The sequence below is a fragment of the Octodon degus genome, unplaced genomic scaffold (assembly GCF_000260255.1).
Source record: "Octodon degus isolate 3935 unplaced genomic scaffold, OctDeg1.0 scaffold00044, whole genome shotgun sequence".
NCBI lineage: Eukaryota > Metazoa > Chordata > Mammalia > Rodentia > Octodontidae > Octodon > Octodon degus.
In genome coordinates, this window is record NW_004524620.1 from 9,092,804 (window position 1) to 9,113,298 (window position 20,495).

Below are 20,495 nucleotides of genomic sequence, written 5' to 3' on the forward strand. Positions count from 1 at the left end.
TGAAGGCCCTGGGGTGCAAAAGAGAAAAAGTCAAAGATATTCCTCACTTAAGGTCAGTGAAATATTACTTAATTATGCATGCAACTAGGATTTGGGCATTGCATGTGCGTCCCTGTAGTTACCTGAAGAGAGTATGACCATTCTAAATGTGTCCTACCAGGCCCCCTTTGGAAGGAGCCTGCCTGTCCTCTCAAGCATCTGGGAATAACAGAGCTTGGTGCCCACTGTCACACAGCCTGCTCCAAACCCATGGACAGAATCAGTGTCCCTTGTCAATAGCAGTGCTGAAGGTGCTGAGAGCCACCCTCCCATGGGCCTGCGTGCTGTAGTCCCTGGCCTTGAAGGGTGAGTGGTGGGAATTTTCTCTATTCCTGTCATTCCCCTTCTCACTGAATGAAAGGTAGAGCTAAGTAGTAATAAAACTTGTCTTATTGAACTTTGATGTGAGGATCAGGTTCTATGATTAAGGCGTATTCAGAAAAGAAGTTTGTGAACTAAGAAACACCTATAGCCCTCGGCAGTAGACAGGATGTGTTGAATGAGGACCTTTTCCCCGACTAAAGAGTTGAATTTTCTTATCTTTTCTCAACCTTTCGCTTTTAGAATGCATGATTTCTTCTTTTGAATATCCACGTTATCATTTTTTATTTTGTATAACTATTATAAAGTAGCTTTATTTCAGTAGGTACACAGTCCTTTATATTCATATACTTGAACAATTTAGTATAACAAAAACAAATAGAACAGGAAAAAAGCAGACAGTTGCTTGGAGCAACACAACCAAATAACAGGCACTGCGGTCATCAGGAGGTCTAAATCTAGGGGTGTAAGCAGAGGCTAAGCTGCCTCTGGGCATCACCAGCTTTCCTTCCATCCATCACTGTCAACTGGTAAAAAATGGAAATAAGATTTACCTTCATAAAAGCAAGCGCCGGCCAAGTTCTAATATAATTCCATTAGCTATTAGGAATCTTAAAACTCTCACTAAACAAATGTCCACAGCACAACCGAAAGCAAGGCAGCACAACCCCAACCGCTTGCCCAGACAACACTTGGAGGCTCCACCTCAGTCCCTGCCAGCTCACACAGGAGCTACCAACATACATCACTCTGCAGTAGCACATCCTGCAAATATAGGGAGGGACAGCCTCGGCTTCATCTGCCAGCCCATCCCAAGGTAGGTGTCACTGCCAAAAAGCTGAAAGGACTGAAAACTCAGCAGTTTTAGTGATGGGCTTGGAAAAGCCAATGCATGCAGAAATGAGGACAGCGAGGGGCCAGGGAGATGGCTCAGTAGAATAAGCGCTTCCCTGGCAAGTGCAAGGGCCTGAGTTCAATCCCCAGTTCCACAAAAAAGAAAAAAAGAAAGAAAGAAAGAAAGAAAGAAAAGAAATGAGGACAGCAGTACTGGCTGCTAGAGGCCATCTGGAGGGGGCAACTTGCTGGCCCCAGAACAAGAGGCTCTTTCCTTTGGACCAGCCCTTGTGGAGTTCTCTGGAGGGCAGGAGATTGCTCAAACAAAGCAAGAAACCAGCTTTAGGATAAAACAAAAGAAGGTAAACTCAACTATACTTCCTAAGGTTTTGGAAGATTTTTAGGGATCGCTTTTAAGGGAAATGACCCCTGGGCTTTGTGTGTTACTCCAGGGCATAGAAATAAAGTCAGTCTGGAAAGGAAAACAGTGATCGTTGAGTGTGGCTTGGACACTGATTAAAACTTGACAGTTTTAAGTCAACTTGATTGGCTCGAGAGCCTCCCCCGAGAACAGAAATACACTTCTGGGTGCATCTGGGTACTCATGGAGGTGACCTGGGGACTACACCTGGTCTCCGGCCCCTTCCTTCCTCGCTGGTGTTGCTCCCTGGCTTCAATTCTTGGCTTCCCAGAACTCCACAGCTTTGCTTGGCCACACCCTTTACCCACTTCTGCACTGGAGCCAGCAGACCGAGGTCTGAGATCTTGAACCAAATAAACTCTTCCCTTTTTTAATATGTGGGATTCAGATATTTAGCAATAGAAAATCTGCCCATTCAGCAATATGAAATCCGACTATAAGGCCACGAAAATGGGTTCTAAGTGCAAGAGAGTCTGCTGAACTGGCACTGACGTGTCGCCCATGGCAAAACGGGGTACGCAGGGTCTTAATGGCTATTACTGGGAATTGCGTTCCTTCTGTCATCACATCCTACCAACATCATCACCCATCAATGACTATGTGGTCATGATTTCCTTTTAAAAACCTAGTGGCCATTTGCTATTTTTCTTGTGTTCATATTAACTAAGGCTAAGCAGCCATGGCTCATCTAGCAGGACTGGGAGGGCACACAGCAAGGGCACCATGTGGAGCGCTGCCCCTGCCCACCCCCTCCCACTTTCCTAGACAGTAGTCACTTAAATATGGCTGTCGTGTATCCTCCCCAACTTTACCCTTTGCCCCCAGAAATATTTGTAAAATTTAAGATGTGGAAAGCTCCAAACTGCTACAGTGAACCATACTGCAGAGCGGCAGCTGTACACTAGTTGCCACTTGTTGCCGGGAAGCTAGAGCCTAATACAAGGAAATGAGACAAAGGCATTCATGGGCTCTTGTGTCTTTGATGAAAGAATTCAGGCAAAACATATAGGCAGTTCTACCGTGTAGAGGCAGAAGTTATTATAAATAATAGCTTGTTTAGAACAATCACTAGAACACACATGTGTGAATGTGGGCAAGCGCCAAGATGGTAGCTGGCTGCCCTGAATGAAGCTCAGCCTACATTGCATGACTAAGGGATAACATTTCCTTTCTGAGGTCACTGTTGCGTCCTGAGGAGCAGGGGACTGTTGCGGCCAACATCAGAGGGAAGAAGGTGGAAAGCTTCTGTTGAAGTATTTGAAATGGTGATCCTCCTCCAATGTCTGGAATTCATATGGTACCTGAAGGTCATCTACCTGCTGCAAGGAGGCTATGTTCTCTTTGGCTGTGACTTGAAACTATGGTTTCTTTACATGTTAGGTGTCCTTTAATAAAGGAAAAAGAAAACACTTTTTTTTTCACGTTGACCCAGCCACCCATCTCTAAGTCCACTGAGTCCTAACTCCTGTCCATCACAATGGCTGAAGACCATCATCCAGTCCCGGAAAGGAAGCAAGGAAGACAGCTAACACAGCAGCACACCAGCGAGCCTGCCTGGGAGCCAAGCTTCCTCAGATATTTCTAAACAGAAGGTCCGCAGCCACTGTTCCACGGACAGGAACAGCACACAACTTTTAAAAGAACCTTTTCTCTGTCTGACCACTGGTCACCTCAGACCATCACACTGTGCCTTAGAAAGACCACCTGGGTGAGAAAGGGTGGAGGGGAACGGCTCTTGTTCACACTGGATGCAGGTATGTGCACATCCCAGATGAACGTTAGGACGCCAGGGGTCTGAAACGTCAGAGTACGCATGCCTCCCACCAGATTAAACATCGTAACTATTTACATGTTCTCTAGATGTGCTCAAATTATAAAGGCATATAGAACAGGAGAAGAAGGGAGGCAAATACAAAATAGGATTTGCTAATAATTGCGCCACATTCATTTAAAAATTTTTTTTTTCCCCTGCAATAAAGGACTCTCTTTTTAGAGAAGCCATTTTTGCTCCGCTGCTCCATCAGCTCCATGATTGCTGCTTTAGTCCCCATGTTCCACCAGGTTGCCAAACAGATGTTTTGCCGAATTAAGATGGATTTACTTGGTGATGGAAGACAGATCAGGAAAGAATCTGTGTCCCAGGCCTTCAAATAAAGCTGAAGAACAATGTAGTCACCATATTACTAAGATGACTTTGCTTTTCATTTTTCTGTTTAAAAAGCAATGTTCTGCTTAAAGCTATTAACAGTTTATTGGGCCAGCCAGATAGCTCAGGTGATTAAAGAGCCTGCTCAGGCAGAGCGAAGTGGCCAGGGTTCAATCCCCAGCGTGCTATGCTGGCCCCGCCCCTGGGGCATGCTGAGGCAGCGATTGAGATTGGGCGTGGTGGCGCACGACTGTAATCCCAGCACTTGGGAGGCTGGACACAGGAGGATCACTCTGAGTGTGTAGCGAGACCCTGTAGACTCTGCACTAAATACAAAATAAAATAAAAAAGTTTATTAACATAGCTCACTAGTAAGTGAAAGAAAGGAAAAATAACATGGAATCTTTCAGGGCTCGGAAGTGCCCTCCTGACTGGAAGCGATCACAGCGCCATCAGCACCAGCTCAGTGCTAAGCAGATTTGCGGCCTTGCATGCTATTTTTGGCCTGCTGGCGATGGGAGTGGGATGCTGTAATGTTGACAGAACTGCCTTCTCAGAAAACAAGATCTGAGGCAGTTTGCTCTGCTCTGCTCCAAAGGCAATCCGAAGCTCTCAGAGCAGAGCTAAAAATGTGCGTGTCTTCCCTCCTGCAGCTGCTGCCTGCTTAGCACTGTAGGATTTCCTTCATTAAAATCTGAGATTTTTTTTAATGTGTGGTCCTCCTCCCTACTGAAGCTCAAATGATACTCTGCCTCTTTCAGATATATGGAAGTCAAGAAAAAAGAAACTACAGAGGCCCTAATTGCTCTTTGTTCTAGAAGGCCTCCTTTTAAAGTTGCGCTTAGCACTATCCATCTATGTTTCATCTAATTGGAATTCTAACAAATGCAATTCAGCTTTCATATGAAAAGACCACATAATAGATCCCAAACCATAATTATTAATGAGATACCACAGGCCCCTCGGGGGGTCCACGTCCGCCTCCAGTCCCACGGCTTCCCACATCCAGACCTCCCAGCCTTTTGATCTCAACCCTCTCGCATATTGCGGCCTTTATCCAAGTGCCCCCCAACAGCAAGAGCTCTAATAATGATCTTAAACTCCTTACGTCCAAAACTGACTTGTGACACTCACTCTGCCGCCACTTTTCTCAGCACGGTTAATGCGGCTCTGTCCTTCCAGCTGCTCAGGACCCCAGTCCAGCCAGCACGCTCGGGCCTGACCCACCTCTGCTTGGTGTCAGGAGTTCTGCTGCAGCCTGCTGCCTCGCCCTGGCCTGCCACACCCTGCATTCTTCAGCAAGGTGGGGGAAACCTTCCCAGTCCATGTCCTCCTGCCACTCCTTTGCTGAAAACTGCCCGGGCTCTGCATTTCATTCAGAGTAAAATTTAAAGGCCTTCACATGGCCCTATTCCTCAGTCCTGCAACTGGAGGAAGATTCTCCAAGGGGGTCCTGGCTTCTGCACATTGTCAAGGAAAAGGCACTGATTAGCTTTGTCTTGTTCCAGACCCACATTTCCCAAAGTGCTTAGATAGCAAGCAGCCAAGGAAGACAGAGACCCAGTAAGGTCTCACTTTGGAGAAGTCAGGTTTAGCCTACAGTGTGACAAACACGATGTCTCCCTTCGGGCAAAGGGCAGGAGGGTTTGCTTGCAGCTCACTGTAACGAAATTTGGGTTCCCTGAGCATGGAGTTCTCCCGCTAGAACCAAACCCACTGGTGCTGCAGCACCCACCTGGTCCCTCCGCGCCACCTATGGGGCTGAAAGGCAAGAGCGCCTGACACAAACACCCCAGCGGTCCATGCCGCTTGCTGTGCAGTAAGTGAAGATGCATTTCTGTCTCTGACACACGAGACTCACAAAACTGTTTACCAGACTAACCGTGGAAGCCTACAAGTAGGGCAGAATCTCAGACCACATACCCGCCATCTGGCTTCCCTCCCTTCGGGCCAGCCACGTGGCCGCGCCAATGCCCTCTGAACACAGCACACACTCCTTTTGCAAGGCCTCTGCACTGTCTGCGTCCGATTCTCATGCCTCGTATTATTTAGCTTTGCCTCCCCTGTCGAGTATTCGCTGACTTCACCTCAACGAAACTGACTCAGCCATTTTACTTGAAATTGCAACAGATCCCCACCTATAACTCCACGTTCCTAGTTCCTTTATTGTTTTTTTTTGTTTGTTTGTTTGTTTTTGTTTTTATTTGGTACAGGGTCTCACTATGCAGCTCAGATCCATAGTGATCCTTCTGTTTTCAGCCTCCCCAGCGCTGGTATTATAGGTGTGCGCCACCATGCCCCATCTTGGCAAGTCTGGGGGTAGGACCAATGTGGCATGTGGTGCCCGGGATCGAACTCTGGTCCCTGTGCTTTCCAGACAGGCACTTAGTCTGCTGAGCTATCTTACCAGCCCTCACTTTGTACTTCTTGCTGTTGCACGTACCACACTGTCTATAGAGTGTATGGGGGTCAGTGTGTTTCCTCAAAGGACCAAATTAATATTTAAGTTTATGAGCGCTGCGCCTACTCTCCAGTAGCTCACACTGTGGTGAAAAAGTCATCATAGACAACACAATAAATCATGAGTGGTCATGTCCAAGCAACACGAGTTAGAAGCAGGCGACTCCCTGAGACCTTGGTTACCTACCATGCCCTCCATTACATATTTTACTTACCACATTTGTTACTTAATGCCTTGTAATTATATTCGAAGCCAAGCCACACGAAGGAGGCAATCTTTGTTTTTTCCACTAGTATCTCCCAAGTGCTTACAACAGTGGCAGACATACAACAAAGTTTGACTACGCAGAACTACAACTGGCCAACTCACGCTTGTGGAACAGTTTTCAAATAAGTGAGAACACTCAAAGCCCCAGATATCTGGGGAGCAACCTAGCTGGCTTATAATGAACTTTTCACCACACGTGTATGGCTCACCAGGTCACAGCGGCAAATGTCCAAAGGCTTGTGTGTTCCACAAGCCCCAGTCCCTTGGGGCCAGCTGTCAGAGGGGAGGGTCAGCGCCTCTCCCATCCAACACCAGCACAAACATGGAACCAGACTCAGAACGCTAGTTGTAGAACCCCAACACATGAATTTGGAACCATGGACAGATGTAGCAGAATAGAACTTACCCATTTCATTGAAGTTGAACATAACCACATGACCCGCTTAGAACAATAAAATAAGCCAATGTGCTTTTCAGTAATTGGTGATGGGACAACTGACAGTCACATGCAAAAGAACAAACCTGGACCCCTACACAATACCATGTATAAGAATCAACACAGAGCTAGATTTGAAGTGCACTCCTGGGATCCCAGAACCCAAGAGGCCGAGGCAGGAGGACTGCCACAAGTTTGAGGCTAGCCCAGGCTACAAAATGAGTTCAAAGCCAGCCTGACCTCTACAGCAAGACCCTGTCTCTAAATAAATAAAAGAATTAACACAAAAATGGTTCAAAGACCTAAATGTAAGAGGCAAAATTATAATAAAACTCTTTTAACACCAAGCACAGATATAAATTTATGGGCGTTTGGGTTCACCAGTGTCTTCTAGATATTACATTAAAAACCACAGGTAACCAAGAAAAGAAGACAACCTGTGCTGCATATGCGCAAGACAATGATAACGCGAGCAATAGGAGAGGGTATTTTCAAGTCATATAGCTCACAGACATCTAAAATCCAGGAAAATGAATTAGTCAACAATTAAAATGATCTAATTATAAGATGACTGAAAGATTTGTATAGATGTTTCTTTCAAAAAAAAGATACATACTAGTGAGATATGGTGGTGCACACCTGTAATCCCAGCACTTGAGAGGCTGGGCAGGAGGATCGCGTGAATCTGAGACTAGGCTGGGCTACAAAGTGAGCTGGAGGCTAGGCTGAACTGCACAGTGAGACCCTGTCTCAAGAAGACCAAAATAAATAAATAAATACTAATAGTCGGTAAGCATGCTTGACGTCTTTAATCATTCAAGAAATGTGAGTCAAAACCCTCCATTTTCACCCAATGAAACACCATTTCACTCTCAAGAGGAGAACTACAATAAAAGGCCAGAAACTAAGACGTGCTGGAAGAATGTGGAGACGCTGCACCCTCATGTCCTGGTGCAAAAGCAACAGGGTGCAGGCGTTCTGGAAAACAGCCTGGCAGCTCCCCGAGACGTGAGATGCGCTGTTGGGATGACTCGTGAAGCTTCTTTCTAGGCATGGCGCACCCCAGGAGCCAGCGCCTGTGCTCACACAGAAGCCATTCAGGCTCCCAGCTGCATAATTTACAGCAGAAAAAAAAAAAGAAAGAAAGAAGAACTAGCCTAATATCCTCAACTGCTGAATACAGGAAGTGTCATACAATCAAATAGAATCCAGGTATAAAAAAGAATGAAGTATTTGTTACACAGTTCCATGCTACGGTTTGGAGAAAACTTGAAAACATTATGCTTCTAAATCTGAAAACATTACTTGAAATATACGTTTTATGGTTCTATTTATATGAAATGCCTGGTCAGGCCAATTCAGGTGGACCGAAATCAAATTAGTAGTCATCAGGGTACGGAAGGAGAGGGAATCAGAACTGAACACGAATGAGTAAGTGGTTTATTTTTATTTATTTATTTTTAATTATATTTTTTTGCAGAACCGGGGATTGAACTCAGCCCCTTGAGCTTGCCAGGCAAACGCTTATTCTACTGAGCTATCTCCCTGGCCCAGTGGCTTATTTTTAGAGGGATGAAAATCATCTAGAATCTATGATAGTGGTGGTAAATCTACTAAACCCTGTGAATTGTACACGCTAGAGGTGACTTTTACGTATGTGCGTTATACCTTTTTTTCCAGTACTGGGAATTAAACCCAGTCTTTGCCCACTGAGATACATCTCTAACCCTGGCCCCCTCCCTTTTTTTAAATTCAGAGAAGGGATCTTGCTAACTTGCCGAGTTCCACAAACTGCACTCCAGCTTCAGTCCTCCTGCGACAGTGGCCCAGAGTGCATGAACTGTAACACGCAATCCCACACCTGGTGCTCTGTAATGCAGTTTTTTAAAAAATATGTATCAGAACTGCAACAGATATCATTCACACATACAGGAATAGTTAAAATACTGACACTGCCTACTACTGATAAGGACACAGAGAAAGAGGGATTCTCATGCAATGCCAGTAAGAATGTACAATCATATAACCCATTAAAGATAGGTAGTTTCCCAAATAAAACTCACATGTGACACAGAAATTCTACTTCTGATTACCTAGCCACAAAAAACAAAACTTTGTCCTAAGCCTTTTCTGTGAATGTTTATAATGTTATTTATAAAACCAAAACAGGAAAACACCACAAATACCCATCAAATGACGAATGGGTCACCATTCATAACTAGGAAGCCATGTACTCATACAATGGAGTCCAACACAAACAGAAAAACGAATGATGAATGTCATTTTTTTAAATGTATTTTTGGGCCAGCCAAACAGCTCAGCAGATTAAAGCACCTGCTTAGGCAGACACAGGGGCTGGGAGTTTGATTCCTGGGCCTGCCAGGCTGGACCCAACCCCAGGGCATGCGGGCATGGTGATAGAAACTGGGCGTGGTGGCGCATACCTGTAATCCCAGCACTTGGAAGGCTGTAAAGCAAGAGGATCACTACGAGTCCAATCTATGCAGTGAGGCCCTATACAACCTGTCCTGAATGCAAAAAAAAAAAGTATTTTAGTACAGGATCTACGGGGTCTATAGGCTCTCACTATGTAGCTCGGACTCATAGTGATTTTCCTATTTTCAGCCTCCCAAGCACTGGGATTAGAGGACCGCACCACCATACCCAGTCTCAGTGCACTGTGGGGTGGGGCTGACATGGCAGGCCAGGGATCGAACCCAGGCCACTTTGCTCTGTCTAAACTCCACCAGCAGGTTTGTTAGCCTGGAGTTAGGATAAGGATTGAAAGGACAGTAAAGAACTTCTAGAGGAGTAAAAGCATCAAGTCTGTATGGTGATGACGGCCACACACAACCACATAGCTACTAAATGTAGATGTATCCATTTAGAGGAAGCATACTTGAAGGTATTTACGTTCTAGCACAATAGAGGTGTTTAAATGCTCAGCCAGGGTCCAATCTGTCAAACGCCCCCTGCTGCTGTACTGGGCATCACTCCAGATGGCTGATGTCCTCACGGCCTCCATGGCCTGGAAGTGTCCCCTAGCTGAACTAAAACGTACCTGTACATAGTATGGGTGAGATATAAACTAGCGTTATGCCCTGGAGCTTTGGCAGGTGCCACCACCTCTCCTAGCATGTCGGTACAACCATGGTTCCAAAGATAGTATCAATGCACATTAATTTTAGACAAGTAAGCCGCTAAGAAAGCAATGTGTGTCTCAAGGCATACTCTGTGATAATCTGCCATATGACTGGGAAACAAAAAGACAAAATCATTCTAAAGAGAACTAAAAAAAAAAAAAGAGAGAGAAAAGGGAATGATGCTGTCGAAGGCCAGCCTGCACGGAAAGGTTTTTTGAGGCTTTAAATGACCCTTGGGGCTCCATGTGAGGCAAGAAAAGGAGGAGAGCAGTTTTCCTGGCAGCCACTTCAGATGTGACTCAAGTTGTTTATAAAAATCAAAAAATCTGCCAGGGATGTAGCTTAGTGGCACAAGCACCCGTCTGGCAAGCACAAGGTCCCGAGTTCAATTCCCAGTCCCCCCCAAAAAATTAAAATAAAATATCTTTCAGAAAGTGAAACTAGGTATTGGGCAGGCCAAATAGCTCAGTGGACTAAAGCGCCTGCTTAGGCAGATGCAGCAGCTTGGGTTCAATCCCCAGAATGTCATGCCAGCCCCGCCCCCAGGGCATGCTGAGACAGGCGTGGTGGTGCACACCTGTAATCCCAGCACTTAGGAGGCTGAAAACAAGAGGATCACTGTGAGTCCAATCTGTGTAGTGAGACCCTGTACTAAATACATGTTTTTTAAAAATTAGGTATCTTCTGAAACCAATTAGGAGGACCTTTCTCCCAGGAGTATGGGCTGGAGTGTAACTGAGGCTGATTCCTTGTTAAGGGGAGGTTCAAAGTATGGGATTTCTCGATTGCCACACTCGGCGCTGTGTGCCTCTGCACTTATTTGTCTGCTGAGGGCAAGCACTTATCCTACCTCAATTCTAACAATACATACATTTTGCCCAGAGGACAAATGACTTCTGAATTCCTGGCTTGCACAGGAATGTGGAGCTGTGTTTGGATGAGACAGGGAGGCCTCTACAGGACAGAGGCAGCTGACAGCCCTTGGGACAGAGAAGCATTCTGTGGGCAGAAAGGAAAGTGAGCCAGGTCTGGTAACCCGAGAGGAGTCGCTGGTGGCATTATCTTTGATTTCTGGTGTGTCCCTCAGACACAAGGGCCGCATGTCCATGTCCAGATGAAGTTAGACCAGCTGCGATTTCTCTGGACAGGAAACGCGTGCTTTCAAGACCCTCCCCACGGACCCTGTTCCCTTCCTTCTCTCATGCTACACAGGAGGATTCTCTGCAGCCCAGGATCTGGGTGAGGACAAAGTGAAGCTGACGCCTCACTGGCCTGGAATGATGGGGCGTGACAGACGGGCCTCTGACTGGGACCCGCTAGCAGGAGCTCCACAGCCGCAGACAGAGAGGTAGAGAAGAAACCGTGCTCCGGTGTGCAAAGATCTCCCAACACGCACCGCGATTCTCCCGGGCCTCTGCCACTTTCTTACACCCTGACTTCACACGATGCTCTTCAGCAAACAGCCCCTAAGTCTTTGTGGTGTAACGAGTTCAAGCTGGGTATTTCCAACCCCAGAAGTTGTGATGAATATAGGCACAGACCCATCAAGCTTGGCATCCCAAAGACCAAGGAAAAGATGAGATGGAAAGAAGGGGCCCTGGGCCAAGTGGGATGAGTCGAAGGCTGCGCTCAGCCCTCCACTCCCTCCTCTTCCTACCCCACGGCTGGACGGGCTTTCTCAGCCTTTTCTGTCACTGGCTGGAGGGGAGTGGCTGAACCGAGCACGGGAACTGGGGTCTGGATTGGAAACCACACCCAGCGGGTTCCATCAGTCCACTGTGGTCCTCGCAGACCTTTCTCCCTGACTGGGACCCCCAAGATCTGAGTGATATAGGAGAGCTGTCCCCATTGTACGGAGGGCATGGCAAGGCTCAGAGAGGGCCAGTGATAACGCTTGCGGCCCAGCCACTGCCCTCAACACAACAGACCTCCCGATTCCCAGAGCCACGTCGGTATCCTGGGTAGTGAATGGTGGCGACGCCGCAGCCTGACACAGCGTAGCGGATGTAACCAGATTATAAAATGATGGTAAGAATGACCTGCCCCAGCGAATGCAGCACCCCATCTATCTCTTCGTGCCTGGATCTCAGCCAAGAACTCAGCACAAAGAGGACCTTTCCTAACATTTAGCTTGAGTGAGGCAGGAAGTCTTAAATTGATGCCACATGACAAAAGCCAGCAAAAAAGACGCTGCACACAGCTTTTATAGGATTCCATCAAATGTCATTTATTTAAATAAAATTCAGTTGGAGTTGTAGGTAAACTGTTTAGAGCGATATGAAAATACACACCTGAAAACATTCTGGCAACTTAAGCATGTATTTAATAATGCAAAGTATCCTGTATTGCCAGGAAATGAAATAGAAAACATGTTGACTTCCACATTGGGATGATTTATTTGTACTCCAAATACAACTTCTAAGATGACATCTGTTTCCAAAAACATATAAACAATAAAAATAGGCTACAGGAATAGTTACATTCTTAGGTCAGCATGAACTTACAAATCATAGGTGATAACATTAACTCAAAGTCAGCAAAAAATATTCACCGGAAACACAATTTTTATATTAAAAACCTCACCAGTTCACAGTTTCTTTCTTCCTCATCTGTATTGATGAGATGCTTCTATACCTGCAATCTCTTTCACTGTCTGGTACTGTAACAACTGCCTATGTCACTAACGCATTCATTTTACACAGAACTCACACACTCTCAATTTGTAAAACTATTTTTGTTCTCTGAAACTGTGACTGCTGAAAGTTAGAAAGCTAGGAGACTAATCTCAAATGTAATGAGAAGAGAGATAAGACGCACAAATCATAGTAAGAGAATACTGAGCCATGAGGTACACACAGGTGGCCCTGAGGACGCAGTGGGTCACCTCACACTCAGAAAATACAGAGGCCTCCAACTTTTTTTCTCCAGACAAAAGCAAAAGCAAATATCACCAAACAATTTCAAAGTCCTCCCACATGTGGTATTAACATTGGGGTTTTGGGGTGGCCACATTACAAGACAGGTTTACTCATTGTTTTTGAGACAAAGTTTTCTAAGTGAATGCCTACAAAATAAATTTGTTTTGGAAATAAATTTCAGTAATAAAATAATAATTCTCACTTATTAAATATATACATTTGCCTTTATATACAATTTAGCAACTTGCATCAAAAATTTAACTATTCTATGAATATTTGCAAAAAGATATTTTAAAATATTAATATATAAATGAATCAGTTGATATTCAGTCAGCTGTTACTACCAGTCAGCAAAGTGAAAAAATTAAGAATAAATTAATTACAGAATTTCCAAAAGATGAGAATGCAACATATTGTTGAGAATTAAATAATTTTTCTGGACAGCACACATCAGTGAAATCCACGTGTCGCCCTTCTGCAAACCTCAGTTAAACAGAACCAACAGTTCTGCTTTCCTAGGCCTTTACGTCTAACACCAACCTAAGATTTAATGTTTACCATAATCTCTCTTTCCATGTAAATTTAAAAAGAAAATACATATTCTATACAAAGCAACTCTCCACCATGAAGAATAAATCACTTCAGGTAGAAAAGTAACAGTGAAAATTACTTAAAATCACTTACTTCACTATCATCCAAACTGTTACTTGGACAATTGGTGCCATTAAAGATACGAATGAATGAAAACGTACACTGGCCAAGGCAGAAAGTGTCGTACCTTCAAATTTCAAAATAATATTATTCCTATGAAAATGAAATTAAGAGCCAGAGAGATAGCTCAGTGGTGTAAGCACCTGCCTGGCAAGTGCAAGGTCCTGAGTTTAATCCCCAGTACGGGGGGGGGGGGGGGGACGACGACACAGTAATTTTCTTTAGTATGTGCATTTATTCGATTTCTCTGGCTATCAGTTCTGTTACACTAAGTCCAACTTCTTTTTTCTCTTTTTTTCCCCGAATGGTACCCAAAAGACTACCAATAATTAAAATCAATTTGTTAGAAAACATTTAAGTACCAATAAAAGAAAAGCCCACAGTGGAATATGCCAGAAACCCATAAATCCATCATTTAAATTACGTTTTTAAGATCGCTTGGATTAGCATACAAGGCGTATTACACATTAATATTCAACCACTATCACGTTTGGTGTTAGCGTACCTTGATTTGTCCCTCTAAGTCTGCAATCTGGGGCCCTCTTCTGAGTTAAACACGGAGGCACCTGCTGTCTCTGTGTGTGCAAAGCTCTGCTGCACTGCTACAGGCTGGAGGCTCGCCGTGGGGAGCAGCTCACACCTCAGCGCAAGCTCGGCCCGTGTGCCCCGGTTGGTTTCAGCAGCAGTGAAGCTTTCAGCGCTTTTGGTGGCAGCCAGCAGCCTGCTGCAGCGTGTGAGCCATGAGCAGGTCACCAGCACTGGCCTCGGCCAGGACCTGCTTAGCCACCTCAACAGCTGACCAGTTATAACCTTTCTGTGGCCAGGAAGTTTCGGCAACAGACTGGAATGAACTCCATCCATTTTTTCCTAAGAAGGTTTACTATTAAGACCTCATAGAACCGCTCCACACAGAAGACATTTTTCCTCATAACGCAGTCTGAGGTGCCCTTGTTGCTACACTTTGAGCTTAACATTCCCAAGGAACTACACTTGACAGCTGGAAGACAAAACTTCCAATGAGGGACGGGAACAGGGTTCAGCAAGCAATGCAGTACTTCAAAAAGAAAAACATCACTGGGCCAGGGGAGGGAGACGCTGACAAAAGCCTGCATTCTGGATGGAACAGTGTAACTACAACGGGGTCTGTTTAATACCAGTAAGTTGTCTCGTGTGCATTTATAAATGGATCGATACATGTATCTAATCAAGATACGCCTAAAAAAAATTAAAGCACAGTATGTCTTCGGTATATTCATGCATGTCACTTAGGTATCACACATTTTAAAAGAATAATAAGCAGCCAAAGGCATAAAATATATAACTTTGAATAAATCATTGCTACATTCTCTAAGTGGACAAGTTGTGTCTAAAAATCACTGAACAGTAATATTGGGCTAATTGAGATTTAACATTAAAACATTGATATACAGGGACCAAAAGGTTTTACTAATTTTTCAGAATATTATTTTAGAAGTTTTTAATCAATGAAATCTAATAGTTCAAAAGTGAATCACTCATCTACAATCCTAACAGCTGTAGTTTGTGAAAAAGCAAGCAATGTCTAGAAAATCAGATTAAATAGCAAGCACCAAAGTAAGGATTTTGAGTGTGGTACACAAGGAGATCAGTGAGGGAAGAGGTGGGTACAACTAATATTTAAACATTCCTGTGAGAGCCAGGCAAGTACAAGGTCCTCAGTTTGATTCCCGGTACCAAAATCAAACCAGTAAACACGCCAGTGAGCTTAGTCATCCACAGAATGAACGTGATGGCCTGAAAGAATAAGGGCACTTAAACAGAAAAGGCGAACTCCACAGACAGATACTAGGAACTCAACTCATGGCAACAGACTGCAGGTCAACACCAGGACGCTGGGAGGCAGGACCCTAGAAGCCCCATAGCGCTCACAAAGACGGCAGCCTTGGCATTCCCCATCGCCTCATGCCCACTCGCTGTCTTGGTGCTACACAGGCACAGGGAGGGCACTTCACTGAACAGGACAAAAAGAGAACCAACACTATCTAGACTCTCAAAAGGTCAAGGTTATTTCCTAAGATCCATGCCAGGCCTGATGAATCACAAAATCATTTCAAATAAGTGTATTTGAACTTATGATTTATGAACAGTACATCTTAGGGACAAAAAAACAAAAACAAAAAAAAAAAAAAAACAGAAATAGCAAAAAGTAAATCAATGGAGCATTAATCAGAGTAACATCCGAATGTTTTCAACTGTCACAAAGACCCGGGTTCAATGATTACTTTTGCCATCCAAGGTGGACGCGCCTGCTGCTCACCAGCACAAACATCTGCGGTCCATAGGGATGGGCGAGACGCGGAGTCCCCACAAGCTTTACTACACAGACTGCTAGTGCCTCACACATGCAGCAGCAGAGAAGCAGCATTCATTTTGGTTTGCAGGGGGCATGTCCTTCTTTGGGCGTCACCCCACCGATTTGAAGCTCTTATCAACCAATCGCAGCAGGATTGCATATTCACCTGCCTGCGCCCTGGGCGGAGCGACAACCGCACAGCACACTAACCCGTCCTGACCAGCGCTGATGGAACTGCCGGCCTGTGCCAAGCCGAACACTCAGCCTCGCACTGGCTAACCTGGGACTCTCCTCCCTGCAGCCTCTGTCCGCTTGTCCCTTCTCGGCCTCCTGCAGTGTGTTCTGGTTGTCAGTGCTCGGGGTCGACCTCAGGCCTCATGCCTGTGAAGCAAGTGCTCCATCCTTGAGACATACACAGCAAGAGCTGACACAGCACCGGGGAAGGCCCTGTCTCAAAATCGCATCCATGAGAGCTGGGGACTGGCTGGTAGCCACAGACCTGCTCACCCAGGGTGCTTGAGTCCTGGCTCAGGTCAGTGCTGGCAGAAAGGCGATATTCCTTTCCTCTGCTGTCAAGTGAGAGCTGCCACGCCTACCTCGCCTGCCTCCTCCCCAGCTACCAAGCGAAGCACGACCTTCACTGACATTAGCAGAGCTCCATCAGAACACGGACTTGCCACTGAAAAATAAATTAAGGCAACGATGCCAGGAACTGCACAAACTGCACTGCCAGATGCTCCAGCAAACCAACGCATCATGCAGGCCCCAGAAAGATTAGGCCAAGTGTGGCCCGCTCGGCGCTCACCTTCACACAGCAACTGAGATCACAAGCAGGAGTCTGAAGTGCAGGGAGAGCTGATGTCACAAGAAATGGTGCCAGCACAGCATGTGACCATAGCAACAGACATAAACATTCATAGCACGAATGCTATTACAGTACTCATAAATCCCCGGCAGATTACAGATTTTCCACAACACCAGGAAACTATAAAAATAGGAAGCAATAATAAAAACAAAATAAAAATTTTAGTCATACAGATTAATTTTTTGTTTGATTATGTCAAGTCACTGACCAGCAAGTCAAGTCTTTTAACCATTTAGCTTTAAATGGTTTCATTTTTTTTTACTATCCACTCCAAGTAAAAAAAAATGTGTATATAACAGCACAGACATTTCTGCCTTAAAAAATAAAACTACCAAAGTTCTTCTAAATAATTTATACTTTTTCCAAAGTTGCACACAAAATAATTATTGAACATATATTCCACACATATCAATTCCATACTAATCACTCACATACAATGACACTCGATTTATCTCCTCTTGTGTCTGTGCCCCAAGTTCTGTAACCTGCGCTAAGTGCACGTGTTGGGCCGTCACCAGGCCACTGCGGGACAGCACGCCAGCTCCACCTGCATTAACATCTTCCACAGGAAACACTTCCTCGGTTGGACCAAGAATCAGTAACTTACAGGAAGCAGCAGAAGCGACTGCTGGGCATGGCAAGGAGCAAGCTCATCAGCTGGGGAGCTGGCAGGGCCAAGTACGTGAGCAGGCTTAAAGGTGCTCATGCTTCTATACTTCTTCCACTGAAAGGAAGAGATTATAGATTCAGCCAGTAACGTATGTTCCTACTAGAACCCATGCACAAAAAACCATAATCAGTACAAGACTGCTCGTACTCTGTAGCGCGTGTAGGGTGCGCGTCGCTGAACAGAGAGCCCTTATGAGCACCATGCGGCACCTCGCTAGCCCCACTCAGAAAACCGAGCGCCGAAAGGTGAGTCACTACCCACAGGGAGGTGCTTCGGACCCCTCCCAGGAGCTTGGGGCTCTTGCTGCAAACACTGAGAGGCCTCCGAGACAACGTGGGAGACTCGGCTTCAGAACAGCAGAGAGCTCACAGAAGCAGAACGGGAGGGCCGCTCCGTGACTCCCTCCTTGCAGGTGCAGGCTGGGCCGTAGCGGCAACATGCACACGTGAAGGTGGCGGGAATGGTGGAGGCTACTGACAAAGTGAAGCTCGCTTGCGGCCGGAAGGGTCTGAATTACACACTCAATGCGGTCTGTTGAAAATGCAGACCTGCTGTACATACCCGCAGTTAGGAAACTAGGAGAGCCCTGGAAAGCCACCGAAGGCCACCTGTTCTTCTCCACCCCACAGATTAGGAAAATACAGCAAAGCAGACGGAGAAAGGACCCACAGGCCACGACTGGCTGCTCACGGGCAGCAGAGCAGGACTGCATGGAGCGAGCGCTCTTCCTGCTCGGCCCTGACTCTGCTCTCCGAGGAAAGGAAGTGCATCTAGTCTAGGACCCATCACACTGCTAGAGAGGTTACAAACTGAGACCTCACCAATCTCCAAGAGTAAAATTATCAATATTTTACATAACATTTAAAGTAGCAGAAACTTAATTTTGCTTCCTATAAGAAAAATAATCAATGTATACATTTTAGGGCTTATCACTACAGTTTAGGATAATCTCTAAATTATGACTTTTCCTCCCTTTAGATATACAGGGTTTTTTAAATTTTGCTATTTACTATATTTAAGTACATTCAAAAATAAGACAGTCTCTCAAAAGTGTCACTTTATCTAACACAAATAGTAAAAACTCCATCATTTGGTATTTATCACCTTTGACAAATACAGTTCACTTTAACCTGTGAAATATGTTACCCGAATCCAGTTCACGCCTTCAGTTCTTTTTCAGTTCTTGGGAGTTCACTGTTAAATTACTCTGAAGGAGGTATTTTTTAAATCTTCTGAGATTTAAGCAATAGGCAATGAAATATCTCTGGAGTTTGACCAACAAATTTAAAACCAGCTCAACCTCAGCCATTTGCTACTTAAACAATATTAATTTCCACATAAAAAAATAACCTAATTAGACTTTATTGTACCTGTTGGTCTTTTAAAAGACTTCTTCATTCCCCCATTAAAAATTAACATGAAATTCATTTTGGAGAAGCAAATATAAGAATTTTCTAGATATTACTAAATGGCATTCCGTAAGAAAAAAATTTATATAGACTAACAATAAACCATTCAGATGAGAGAAAATATTGACAGTTAAAACTAGTTTGGTGTCTCTTATTCACAAGATCACTTGTCCACTTTACAGAGAACTAATCTAGAGTGGACGCAGCACTAGATGAGGAGGCCCATCCTTCTGCTCTGGTCACTCGGAGGAGGGTCTCTTCCAGAGGTGAAGCGCCGCCTGCATCCTGAAGTGCAGCCTGGACTCCAACGAGTAATCTTTGTAGTTGTTTCTGCAGACGACAACAACAACACTGGCGGTCAACACTGCTCTGTGCAGCAGGCCACCCCCTCCCCTTACTCTCCACGGCCTCCTTGACTACTTTTCAACTTTCATATGCCTGCCAGTGCACCTCAGCGTGCTTCCAACGGGGAGATGAGGCACCGCGTCTGCATTTCCGAAAGCTTCCTGTGGTGACTTACAGGACATCCTCTGAGTAGGAACATCCTGCTCTGTTACCAGACCACGCATAAACACCGAGGTCAGGAGGTAACCCTAGCAAGCTTGGTGAAACACTTACATGGTTTAACTTCCGTGAGTTGGAGGCTAATAAGGCAGCCTCATACAAAAAATGAGTATGATCTACCATTCAGAAAAGGAAACAACACTGTGAAACCCTCACGAAACAATTATAACAAAGGCAGGACTATTTAGTGACATCACAATTCTCACATGCAAATATCAACGGTCTGACCAACAATTTCATAGCAGAAGAGGCCATAGAAATCCAAAGATTATTTTAAAACTTGATTTTACAGCATTCATGTTGACCTCCTTTTCTGTAAGATTCAGCAACACGAACAGCTTCGACTCTGCTCCCCGCTCTCCTACTCTGCCGGGCTAGGAGGCGCGAACCTTCTCCATGGCCACAACACTTATTCTTATAGTGTTTCACTTTCAACAGACGTAAGGGCTACTTACTAGTAACTCAGATGAGTTAGCAAATGTATTATTCATAAACTAAAGTTAAGATCTTATAAAGCTTACCGAAGACTGTAACCAACTATTTTCTTAAACATCTGGCCACCCATTTTGGCAAAGCTAAAAGGGAAACTGCAGGTAACATTCTTCAAATTACTAGAGAGCACAAGTTCGTATTCTCAGCACTTTTTTGGGTCAGCGTGGCTTTTGGTTACTTTTTAATAGGAATAATTAGTCTTTCACTTTTTCATCGTACCTTATTGTGCACTTAATGCACTGAAAGTGCCCAAATATTTGGGACAACAGCATTTGGACTCATTTTCCAATGTCCACATTTGAAGATACATTGATGCTCTCGTTAAAATCTTGGTCATCCTCTTGCTTGACAAACACACTCAAAGTGACTGTTCACACACACACACACACACACCTTTAATCGGCCTTCAGCTGGGCCGTCCCCCAGCTTCTGCGCTATCAGCTGCTGCACTTCCTATGCAGCGCAC

General features: G+C 45.0%; 1 protein-coding gene across 1 annotated transcript in view; it reads right to left on the minus strand.

The window, feature by feature from the left end:
- Positions 1–15,172: 15,172 nt before the first annotated feature.
- Ttc39b (tetratricopeptide repeat domain 39B) overlaps positions 15,173–20,495 on the minus strand; it is a 49,057-nt gene continuing 43,734 nt past the window's right edge. The window contains exon 18 of the mRNA XM_004631719.2: positions 15,173–19,303. Within this exon, the coding sequence (XP_004631776.1) occupies positions 19,213–19,303 (91 nt within the window). The 3' untranslated portion in view covers positions 15,173–19,212. The remainder of the gene's footprint in view (positions 19,304–20,495) is intronic.